We start from the raw sequence: 12,296 nt of genomic DNA on the forward strand, positions 1-12,296 counted from the left end.
TTCTTTGCCTCCAACACTCCCTTGCATCTTTCTGGGTGTCAGCTCCGTCCTTTGCAACTGCTTTTCTTCTGGAGGTTGAACTGCGGTGGCCTGCAGCTATGGGCTCTCAGCTTAAAAACTTTATAATGCAGGAGGAAAGAGACTCGTTTTCCTATGCAATCCTGCCAATTTTTTTTTTTTTTTTTAAAGGAAGGACTCCCAAGTGGACCTGGCTGGGTCATGTATCCATCCCCGGATCAGTCACTGTGGTAAAAGGAGTAGGGTACTGTAGTCCCACCTGACCTTCTGCCCACTTTTGTAGTCTGGAAGGGCCATAGTGGTTATCAGCAAAACAATGCTGAACAACACAGTATCTACTCCAGGCATGGCATAGGTATATATGAAAATAATTACGTTTTTTTCTTGAACTATTTGAGAATAAGGTGCATGTATCATGACTTTTTAATCCCTAAGTACTCCCGTGAGTTTTTCCTAAGAGTAGTAGGACCATTTTCTTCCCTAACCATTGTCTACTTGACTGCTTTTGTTCACTCGCAGCTAATAAGCACTCTGTGGGGAGACATTTCAACGTCATGCAAAAATCCTGCTCATCTTCCCATGTTCTCAGCTGTCATCCATTCCTGGATGGTTCTGGACTGGACTCATCTTTCCTCTAGTGGTTATAGAATGATCTTTGACCTCCACATTTCCTCTGCATTTACCATTTGGGCTCTTTAGGAAGCAAGAGCTCTCCCTTCTCCCTTACACATTCATTATTTGTCTATCTGTCCGTTATTGGTTTGGATTCCTGTTGTTCTCAGCTTCCGTAATTCATTACAGTCCTTAGTTGCCTTAGTGCTCAGATGGTCCCAGTTTTGACCCACAAGAGCTCTTCAGGTTTACTCCTGTGTTGTTTCGCCAAGCTGCCTTTGTTTTTTTTGAGCACCCCTTTACTTTCTGACATAGCAAGAATGTTTCAGGCTCATCTCGTATCTTCCTACCTCAGCCTTGGAGTTGGCTATTTCTGGAAGGAACTTTGGTATTACAGACTAAGGGGTGTGTGCTGGGTGGGCACATTGTGACTGCGGCGTCTCCACTTTTTGGTTCTTTCAGTTGTCAGAGAAAGGGGGAAAACACACATACATGTGCAAATTACATGCATGTACACACACCTATATGCACACATGCATGATATATCCATAATACCCGTGTGTGCATTTATATGCATGTGTTCATATATGTGCTTATTTTAGAAATCCTGAGTCCCTGCTAATGCCTGCAGTTTAGATCCCCTGTTACCTTCCTCGCCTTAACAACATTTCATATTTACATCTTCCCTCTTCCTCATTGAGAACCATGACTCCTCACATCAACACATTTATTCATTTGCTTAATCCCATATCACATCTAAAATGGCTTCAAAATTGCTTCACCCATATGCCTACCAAAAAGGCCAGGATTTTTTCACTGCCCCAAAAGCTGAAGGTATGTAGTCAAATACAGTTGACCCTTGGACAACGCGGGTTTAAACTGCATGGATCCACTTATATGCAGATTTTCCCTAATAATTACAGTACAGTACTGTAAATGGATTTTCTCTTCCTTAAAATTTTATTAGTAACATTAGCTCACTTCATTGTAAGAATACAGTAGAAAATATGTATATAAAATAGGTGTTAATTGACTGTTTATATTAAGGCTTCTGGTCAGTAGTAGGCTACTGGTAGCTAAGTTTTTGAGGAGTCAAATGTTATACAAGGATTTTTGATTATTAGGAAGTCAGTTCCCCTAACCCCTGTATTGCTCAATGGTCAACTACTGTGTTCATAAATTAATGAGATTTCCCCCCTCTATTCAATGTTGGGGAAGGAAGGGACACACTTGGACTGATATAAGGTTGTTTTCACCTTTAACTTTTAATTTTTTATTATGTAGAACTTCAACATGCTTCTAAAACTCAAATCTTTAGAAGAAGATACTTTCAGAGACGTCAAAGAGAAGTCCCTCATTTCCTGCATCTGTTCTAGCCCATTCTCTCCACCTATCCCTTATGGATAATCATTGTTTTTTGGTACATCCCTCCTGTAATTCTTTTATTTTATTTTTTAAGATTTTATTTATTTGCCAGAGAGAGATAGAGTGTGCACAAGCAGGGGAGTGGCAGGCAGACGGAGCCTGGTGTAGAACTAAATCCCAGGACCCTGGGATCATGACCTGAGCTGAAGTCAGACGCTTAACCAACTGAGCCATCTAGGCATCCCTATATTTTAGTTTTATTTTACATTTTTTAGAGGGAGAGGGAGAGATTTTTTTTTTTTTTTAAAGATTTATTTGTTTGAGAGACAGAGCAAACATGGTGGGGAGGGGCAGAGGGAGAGAATCCTTAAGCTGAGCACGGAGACTGGCATGGGGCTCCATCCCAGGACCCTGAGATCATGACCTGATCCGAAATCAAGGGTTAGCTGCTTAACCAGCTGAGCCACCTAGGTGCCCTGGGAAGGAGAGAATCTCAAGCAGGCTCCACGTCCAGCATGGAGCCTCATGTGGGCTTGATCTCCCAGCCCTGAGATCATGACCTGCGCTGAAATCAAGTTGGACACTTAACTGACTGAGCCACCCAGGTACCCCTCTTTTTAAAATACAAATAGACATATTTTCTTATTTTCCCTTTTTTCCTTCCACGAAAGGTAGCATAATATACCATTTTGCACTTAGTTTTTCACACTTAGCAGTGCATCTTAGAAATCATTCCACATCGGTGTGTGGGATTCTTAGTTGTTTTACAGCTGCATAGTACTCTGCTGTAGGTGTCTGAATTTGTTCACTCTCGTTTCTTTATGTAGTTTCTATTAACTTGCAGTTACTAAATAATGCTGCAGTGAGTAACCTCAATCGTATATATTTTCATATTGTTGGAGGTGTATCTTTAGAGTATATTCCTATAAATGGAATTGCTAGATCAAAGGGTATATACATACGTAGTTTTGTTACATATTATTTGACCACTAATTTTGAAGAGCTGAGTTTTCAGACAGCAAACAAGCTTCCATGGACTGAATCTGTCTATAGGTAGAATAATTTGAAGGTTAAATGTCTTCATTTGATAAAACTCTCAAGCATTAAGTTTTCAAAAGTTATTCCAAAGAGGGAGAAAACACATTTTATCTACTCTTCCTGGAGAATGAATTCAGTGATATTTTCTTGTGTCCTATTTGAAAATCCCATTTATAAGCTTACAAAGAATCTTTTCTTCCTGATACAATCTGAAGAGCTCCAAGAAGAATTTTTGGAACTCAAAATTGATTCTGTTGCCAAAGGTAACCCTACAGGAATCACTTAGAAGATTTCCCAGCTGGAGTATTTTCTAACTTACCCACAAATAAGCAAGCAGGTTTCACCAGTTGTTTTCCTGTTTTACCAACATGTATTTAAGAAGATGTTCCCTCTACTCCACCTGACCCCAGCTTCTGGCTAGGAAAATCTAGTAGTGTCCCAGGCTTGACTTTGAAAGTGCCTCAGTAACTCGTCCTTATACTCATTATTTAATGTGATTCTGAAAAATGGAAGACAAATATATATGCAGATTGTGTAGTAAAGATGCATATTTTGAGGAGGTTCTGTTCCTTAATTATGGCTTGATCGTGGTTTAGGTTTGAGATTGAGTTTGAGGTGAGTACTTCTGAGTATATATACAGATAAATACATATAATGAAGAGTAAACATGTAGACAGTTTTGTAACATAATGAAGTTATATTTAGTAGTCAGATAAATTGATTTCCGTTGTTGGGAGAAAGGATTTCAGATTTTACTGAAGATTAAACAGGGCCCTGAACATGTGACTGTATTATGGTGACTCTTAGTATATTAATCAGCTATTGTTAAATTTGTGTCCAAAAAATTAAGCACAAACCTTCTTTTGTTAAGAGATCCATATAAAAAACTGTCAACAACTATGGATTTGTGGATTTATTTTTCTGTATTTGGGTCATTGGAATATTTTGTTGCTACTTCTTTTGGTCATTATTTTGAGATTCAAATAACATTAAAGGAGATTTGAAGTTTTTACATTAAAAGGGAGACTGGGGTTTAAGAGGAAGACAGAAAACAAAATATGATGTTAAAAGCCACAGGCTGTGGGTCAGATGAGCTGAGTGTGGGTCTCTGCTGGTGACTTTGGGACCTTTGCTGCTTTTGAACCTGTTTTCTTTATCTGGAATTTGAGGTTCATTTACCTGCCCTGACTCCCTCATGAGACTGTGGTTGTTAGTAGTGAAATGAGATGTGGAACACACAAGTGCTTCATAGAATGCAAATTGCTCTACAGTTTTCTTAGTGAGGAGCTATATAACATGACATGAGTACCCTGCAAAAATTTAGAATCTTTATAAGTTATTTCACCTGTGTCTCCTGTTCTGAACTGATAAGTAGAACCTTTGTTCCTCTGTGTTGGAGAATACGGGTCCCTTATTAAAATGTATAATCCTCCAAAATGGCAGGACCCCTTGAGTTTAATTTCCTCAAGTTGGACAGAATAATTTTCATGAAGACCTTTCCTGGGCAGTAAGCAAGCCATTCTTCAGCCCGGAGACTTCAAGGACGTGCTATTTGTGCTGACCTGATTGAGGGTCCATGAGCAGTGAAGGGTGTTTAAGAGAGAGGCAGGCTGATGTCAGCAATCATCATTGATTGGTATTCCTGACAAAACTTCATCGTGCTGGGTCTCCCGTCTCTAAACAAGGCCATCTGTTGCCTTCTCTTCCCCCCACCTTCTGATCACTTACCTGATAGAACATGGTTCTGGCTCTTTCCTCATCTTCCATGTTCTGTCCCTTGCTCACACATACTGGTTTTATTTCTCCTGGATCTTTTAAATCCTCTTCACCTTTGAGTTTTCATTGATTATATTTAGCCTGGGCCTTCATTTCCTCTTGCCTGGGCTTGTCGTCTGGCTTTTGTCACACAGAATGAAGCCAGAACTCTCTGGCTTGGTATGTACCAGTTTCCTTGCAGCCTCATCACCTAGTGCTTCTGTTCATTTGCCCTGTCGTCCAGCCACGCAGGCTGTCCTTTAATAGATGTGCCCTTAGCACTCTTCCATTCCCCCAAGAGTGCCAGGGTGGTTAAGAGCGTGCCTGGGCTCACATCCTTTCCTCACCATTTACCAGGCATATGACCCTGGAAATCTAACTGAGCCTCACCGCGCTTCCTGATAAAACGAGGATAGTAGTACCCTCTGCCTCGTAAGGTGGATGTGAAGACTAAGTGAGGTAATGCATGTGAGAGACTTAAAGAGCTGTGCCTGTGTGTAATCGGTGCTTTATAACTAGTAGCTACAATTGTTATTACTGCTGCTGTTACAACTTCTGTTCCATGTCCATCCCTGCTCAGTTGCATTTTCCCGTATCTCCCCAGTGACGAGTGACCTTGATGCATCCGTCTATTCCGGAAGCATCTACTGGGTACTTACTAATGTAGAAGGCACGAAACTGCTCACTGTGGGGAATACAAACCTTAATCAGATACATACTGTCCTCTAGGAACTCAGTCTGGTAGGAGAGATCAGAGATGTATAAAATACCCACTTACAAAGGTTTGTGGAGCAGCTGCGCAGGAGCCAGGCACTGAGTGGTTCTGAGACTGATGTCACAGTGAAGGATTAACTTTGGTGAAAGACAGAGTTGGTGTACCTTAGACAAAGCATTGCCGAGGTGCTTTGGGAATACGGAAAAGAGGGTTTATCAGCTAGGAGGTCAGGAAAAGCTTTTAAGAGGTGTTGCCATCTTAGGACCATTCAGGATGGCTAGACTTCGCCTGTCTTCACCTCTCTCTGGAGGCATTCAGCTACCCTTCTGGGCTGTGGCTGTAGGTGGCCTGTAGGATTTTCAGAATTGTAACCTCCTCCAGGGCAAGGGCAGTATTATTTTCATTTCTGAGTTCCTAGTACTTACTCTGAGGCTTATATAGACCATTTTCAGTAGAGGATGATGACAGATTAGGGAAATGTCTCTTCCCATGTAACTGAAAGGGAGATTAATTTACTGATTCTCAGCATCTTAATATCTGGCAATTAACGTTACTAGAGAAGACATTTATATAAACTGAAAGTGAGGTTTTGGGGATGTTCATATTATTTTATTTCTTACCACATTAATCATAGCCAAAGTAGTCATGATAGGGGTTTAAAAAAGTGAATTCTGCCTCAAGCCATATTTCTTCCCATCTTTCTGCATAGTTTTGGGAAGAAACGCTTGTAGATTCCCCATTAAAGCCTACCCCAGGACAAGAATTCCAGAACGTGATACCATAACTTTCATCACTTGAGAGCTCTTAGTTTTAAAAATTGCCCAAGAGTTTTAATTCTGAATTTCTCCTTGTAGCAAGGAGCAAGGACCAACCCCAGTGGAGAGAAAGAAGAAAGGAAAGAGGAAAAGTGAAACCACAGTGGAGAGTTTAGAGCTGGATCAGGGCCTGCCGAACTCATCCCTGCGGAGTCCCGAGGAGTCCACTGAGTCTGCAGACAGCCAGGTACAGCTGTGAACGGGAGCCCTGCCGGGGGTCACGGCTGCCGCCCAGATCCCACTGACGCCAGTTCTGTTGCCCTCCTCTCTCCGTCTCCAGCCCACACCCCTTGCGCACAGACCCAGGCTGGGCTTTCACTGTTGGGTGGGTGAGCACCGAAGACCACAGGCTTTTTCCCCTAACATCCTGATCCTGATACTGATGGTCTCCCAAGTTTTTTTAGTGGCGTTTGCTTCCTTCTTGGGAAGTGGCATGGTGTTAGGCTGCAGAAAGAATGAATATGGGAAATAGAATTGTGGGGCACTCTGGGTAAGACTTAGAGGGCCTACTTGCCATGGAGGTGATGCTTTTAGGGCTCAGAATGCTAGGCCAGTCTGTGTCAGGGCATTTTCATAATCCCAGATGCTGGGAAAGTCAGGGACAAATGTATTCATTTTGTCAAAATAGTCAAAGAAGTTGGGCCAAACATGGAAACTAGGAGTTGCCCACATGAATGAGATTTCTAAAACTGCCGAAGTGAGCCCATGACTGGTAGGAATTTCCTCCCTGAGTTGAGGCCACCTTTCTTGGATAGCATTTCTGATATTTGGAAGTGCTGTTTCCTCTGATATACACAACAGTTTATCTGGGCTATGCGGCCGCTGGGGGGCCATGTGAACTCATCCGACTACTGCACCTTCAAGTATCCTCTGAATCCTCACAGATTCCTAGATGGTCCTCACTGTAGGAGAGTGTCAGCTTCTAATGTCACGGTGGAAATTAGTAGTGTCTGGGGTGTCAGAGCAGCTACCCTCTCCATCCCAGCCTATGAACTCAGACTATTGGCTGCCAGGTGTCCTGATGGGCCAAGCAGCGGCATGTCGGGCTGATGGGAGCTGGCAGGGTTTTGAGTGTTTCCAGGATGGTAATCTGTACATCGTATTGTGGGGGGGGGGCAGGTTTTCATGAGGAATCCCTCATGGGAAATTAAGTGTCATAGAGGTGACCTACTGAAGAAACACAGTGGGAACGCAGAGGCCCAGGACGTATGCTTTAAAAAATAAGGGAGATAGTGTTTGGTTTTTGTTTTTGCTCTTTAAGGTTGAGGTTGGAGAGAGAACCAGCTGGTGCATGGTTCCCAGAACTTCTGCTGCTTGGATATGATGTGTACATGAGACAAACCATGTGCTTTTCTGTTTGAGGAAAGCCACTGGGCTGCTTTGTTGTAGAATGTTGTCTCTCTAAAAGGTCACAAGTTACTTAATTATAGATGAGTCCTCAGATGGTGACTCATGAATCTTGTTTTGTCACACTTAAGATGTCTCCTTGCTTTTGCAAGTAGTGGTATGAGATTCTCAAAGTAAGTCCTAATAAAATTGGTATTACTTAGTGTTTAAAGAAATACGGTAAGTACGGTGAATTCGACCAAAACCAAAACAGTTATATCTCCCTGAAGTAGGAGCTTCCAGCTGTGCTGGGAGAGATCTGAAAGATCACGGAGTTTGCTTCCCATCCCTGTTTTACTGGAATAGAAATTGGTTCCAGAAAGGAGAAAAAAAAAGTCACTGTCATTAATGACCACAGCACATGTCACTGGATTTGGAGACTATGTGGACCTTCTTCGCAGGGAAGAGAAGAATCTCCCTCAGCTACCTTTCATTTGGAGTGAATTTAATTCTTTAAAGAGTTGTGTTTAAGGAAGGTTGCTTGTGTATAGCAGGCAGGGCCTCCCATGCATGTTAGTGAGTGTCGATGAGTGTGTTCTTTCTCGTGCAGGCTTTTGCCTTTGACTCACAGAGCATGTTTGTGGTCGGTGTGTTTGCCCTGCAGAAGCGACGCTCAGGACGGCAGGTGAAGCGCAGAAAATACAACGAGGACCTGGACTTCAAGGTGGTGGATGATGACGGAGAGACGATCGCCGTTCTCGGGGCTGGCCGCACCTCCGCCCTCTCGGCTTCCACTCTGGCTTGGCAGGCGGAGGTATGGCCTTCGGGTTGGGGTGCTGGCCTTGGCTGGACAGTCGTTTTGGCCCCGTGTTGGGTTTAGAGATTAGTTAAAATCTTTAAACTGAGCCTGGGTGGCTCAGTTTAGCAACTCTTGATTTTGGCTCAGGTCGTGATCTCCCAGCAGTGAGACAGAGCCCTGTGTTGGGCTCCGCACTGGGTGTGAAGCCTGCTTAAGATCCTCTCTCCTCCTCTCTCTACCCCCTCCTACTGCTCTCATGCTTTCTCTCTCATTAAGAAAAAAGAAGAAGAAGAATGTGCTAGATACAGAAGCCACTCAGAAGGGGAAGTGGACAGGAGAGCGGGGGAGGTCAGGATTTTAGGAGAGGCATTTCCAACATGAACTAAAGCCCACAACCTGAATGGTACCGTGGGTTCTAGTGTGATAGGCAGATGAGCTCAGCTGGATGTTGGGGTCTGATCTGAGGCGTCATAGTGGGAGATGAGCCCTGAGTGGTAGGAAGAATCACATCATGTAGGGCCTAGATACTGGCTAAAGTATTTGGCCTTATACTGTAGATCAAATGGTCGGGGGCAGGGTATTGAGGTCAGGGTTCAAGCGGAGAAGAAACAGGATGGCCCTGTTTGCACTTACGGGATTTCCGTTGGCAGTAGTTTCAAGGAGGAAGAGGGACCTGATATCCAGATGCTAGAAGGAAGAGAGATAAATGTTGAAAAGGTCTGTGCCAAGGAGCTGACAGAGAAGACCTTAGAAGCAAGAGAAGAAACAGGTTGTGCACATGGGAGGGGCACCATTGCCAGCAGCACCTTCTGGGACCCAGCCTGGCTCTTGTTCTGGGGTCCCTGTCACCGACCTGGCAGATGGTGTGCTCTGCGTACACGGCAGAGCGCAAATTCCGGCCCTTCTACCCGGGCACCTGGGAGCGGGGGTTGCTCCCTGAAGCCGGTAATGCTTTATCTTTCTAAACCACCTTGCCTCCAGCTTAAAGCATTTTCATATACTTTCACATATCCTTCTCTCTGTGCTTGCGTGGAAAGTAGCTGAGAGCAGGGGTCATTGTCCCCATTTTAACAAGCGAGAAACAGGCACAGAACCATCTGGGTCATGGGATAACCTAGCAGCAGCTGACCAGTGACTAGCATGTCAGAACCGATTTCCGGTCTCTGTGCCAAGAGTCAGCCAAGCAGTGGACACAACACTTACTAGGCATAGTCATTGGGTGTTCTGTCAGCACAGTACTCTCCAGGCAGAAAGTTAAGAGTAGTGCTTGGAAGACTGCGGGGAGACAACAGGATTCTGTTGCTCCAGAATGGATTTTCCTTCCTTGGAGATGTTATGGTTGGTTTGGTCATTAAAACACTATGAGGGAATTTATTTTCTCCTGGTAGCCATTTAGCCGGCCATTAGCCATATTTCAGCTGTTGTTATGACTTCTTTCGTGGTACCTAAAGGGCAGCATTAGCTGATCTGACAGGAATAATTCAGGAAATTTTACGTATCTTAACAAGCCTCTTTTTATCCTCTTGAGGATACAACAGAGAGAACTAATCTGTGGTGAAATATAAGATGAAACCTGAATTTGCATTAATTATGCCTCTGAAATTGTTACTAAACTTAGGCAGAAAGAGGCCTGGTATGTGGTTTGGCGAGCCCGGGGGTCTGGGCCAGCAGGCGGGGCACGTGGCCCTGCAGGGGCGGCAAGTGGGTTTTGGTCAGCGCCCCATGGAGCCCCCGGTGGCATCTGGTTTGCATTTGGGGCTTCCTGGAGAGGTTTGAACAAAGATTTCCCAGGCTGATGCAGAGTTTGAAAGCCCGGAGTCTCATCTAGGATTCCAGACAGCCCTCAGTGCCCAGTGGCACAGAAAACCAGTTGAAGAAGCTCCTTCTCCCGAGGCGTTTTGGATGGCTGTCGCACCTGCTTGCTGGCTTTGGCTGGGAGCAGAGAAGGGTGTGAGTCACCACCAGGGAAGCCCTGCTGCTCCTCCGTTGCACCTCTGGGCAGTGTGTTAGCAGCATGCCCTGCCCGGTCCTGTGGCTCCCGGCCCCTGGCCCAGCCCCAGATTGTGGCCTCGGCATCAGCCAGCCAGAGGGGAGTTTCAAGAAGCATCTTCACACAGGCTTCCCTGGAGCCCGGGACGGGCATGGTGGCACAGCTCTGCTCCGGAGCCTGGAGGACAGTCCCCTGACTGGGGAATGGGATTCTGGGGCAGGAAGTAAGTTTCCATCCTGACGGTGACTTTGCTTTCTTAGTCTTCGTCCAGCGGATGTTGGTGCCTGGGATAGGGACTGGCTTCTGCAGTCGCTGCACATTTACAGTGTAGATTTTTACAAGGCTCTCTCGGTTTCTGCCTCTAAGAGTTTGCGCAGCTTGCATGATTTGCCTTTTAGAACAGAGGACTGTAATTTGAATGAGGCTTCAGTTCCCTGGGTCCTCCTGGGCCTCACTCTGTCTCTGCAGCCTGCACCCTGTTTTGCCTGGCCTTTTGCTGGGCCTGGCAGGCTGAGCCCAGGTGTTTCCTTCCCTAGGAATCCCCCAGTTTCCCCGAGCTGAGGGGGCAGTACCCCTGCTCTGCGCTCTAAGGTGGTTGCTTCTTAACGCCTATATTAAATCGGAATTCCTCCCTGATTTTTAAAGTAGGCTCCACGCCCAGCACGGAGCCTGGCACGGGGCTTGAACTCTCACGACCCTAAGATTAAGACCTGACCTGAGATCAAGAGTCGGACGCTTAACCGACTGGGCCACCCAGGCAACCCCTTCCTGGTTTTTTAAAAAAATATGGCCACACACTATCTGTTTACCCTCATCTATTCCCCTCCTCATTCCGTGTAGTGCCTTTGCTCCACTAAGACTGTTACTTAGTATTCCGTACATGCTTCCTGCTTTCCAGTGGACTCATTCACTCATCCTTGGGACTCACTTCAGCTTTCCTTCCTGCTTGTCTTCTTCTTCTTCTTTTTTTTTTTTTTTTAAAGATTTATTTATTTGACAGACAGAGATCACAAGTAGGCAGAGAGGCAGGTAGAGAGAGAGGGGGAAGCAGGCTCCCCGCTGAGCAGAGAGCCCGATGCTGGGCTCGATCCTAGGACCCTGAGATCGTGACCTGAGCCGAAGGCAGAGGCTTAACCCATGGAGCCACCCAGGCACCCCCTGCTTGTTGTCTTCTTAGGAGCCACCATTAAAGTAGGCTCAGACCTCACCTCTTTTGTGAAATCCAAGCTGTTCTTGCCTTCTGTGTTCTTGTTTGACTTAGGGCTCCTGTCACACCACTTAGAATTTATCCTGGGACGTTTCTAAGAAAAATGTTTTATGTTGCTTTCCCTGCATGCATGTAAGCTCCTGAGACTGGCCGTCTTGTTATTTGCTACCTGTGTACCCTCCGTGGCACTCAGTAAATACGTGGTGATTTGAAAAGTGATTTGCTTCTTTCTAGAGCCTCTCCCATGTGCTTACCTAAATAGAAATAAATCAGGTGGTTGGTTGAGGTTAGGGGCAACTTGGGTTGAAAATTTTTGAAATTTTCCCCAAGGAAAAAAAAGTTTAAATTATATGAGTCTCTGACATGAAAGAGAATGAATTAAAATGGCCTTCTTTGAAGGATAATTTGAGAAAATTCCAAGTAGCTGAGAACAGATGGTTGTTATGGAAGTGTGTTTGGCAAGCAGATTTAGTTTATATCTGTGTGTATCTGTATACACTGAGTGTTTATACACATATGATCGTGCTTATGCACAATCTCTGTTTAGAAAAGTCCTGATTTTCTAGTTTCCTTCCTACTTTGATGTGTATTTTGGAAATGCTGTTCCCTTTTCCTTTTATTAGGATAGGGTAATACCTGCTCACAGTATTTTCATG

The 12,296-nt window shown here is 44.7% G+C and overlaps 1 protein-coding gene across 3 annotated transcripts in view; it reads left to right on the plus strand.

Annotated features, from left to right (window-relative positions):
• Positions 1–12,296, plus strand: part of CHD6 (chromodomain helicase DNA binding protein 6) — a 140,059-nt gene that overhangs the window by 23,578 nt on the left and 104,185 nt on the right. For all 3 annotated transcript variants that reach the window (XM_032838476.1, XM_032838479.1, XM_032838477.1), the window contains exons 3-4: positions 6,358–6,505; positions 8,309–8,458. In XM_032838476.1, coding sequence (XP_032694367.1) covers positions 6,358–6,505; positions 8,309–8,458 — 298 coding nt within the window. The remainder of the gene's footprint in view (positions 1–6,357; positions 6,506–8,308; positions 8,459–12,296) is intronic.

Source organism: Lontra canadensis, unplaced genomic scaffold (assembly GCF_010015895.1).
Source record: "Lontra canadensis isolate GAN:19392208 unplaced genomic scaffold, GSC_riverotter_1.0 scaffold105, whole genome shotgun sequence".
NCBI lineage: Eukaryota > Metazoa > Chordata > Mammalia > Carnivora > Mustelidae > Lontra > Lontra canadensis.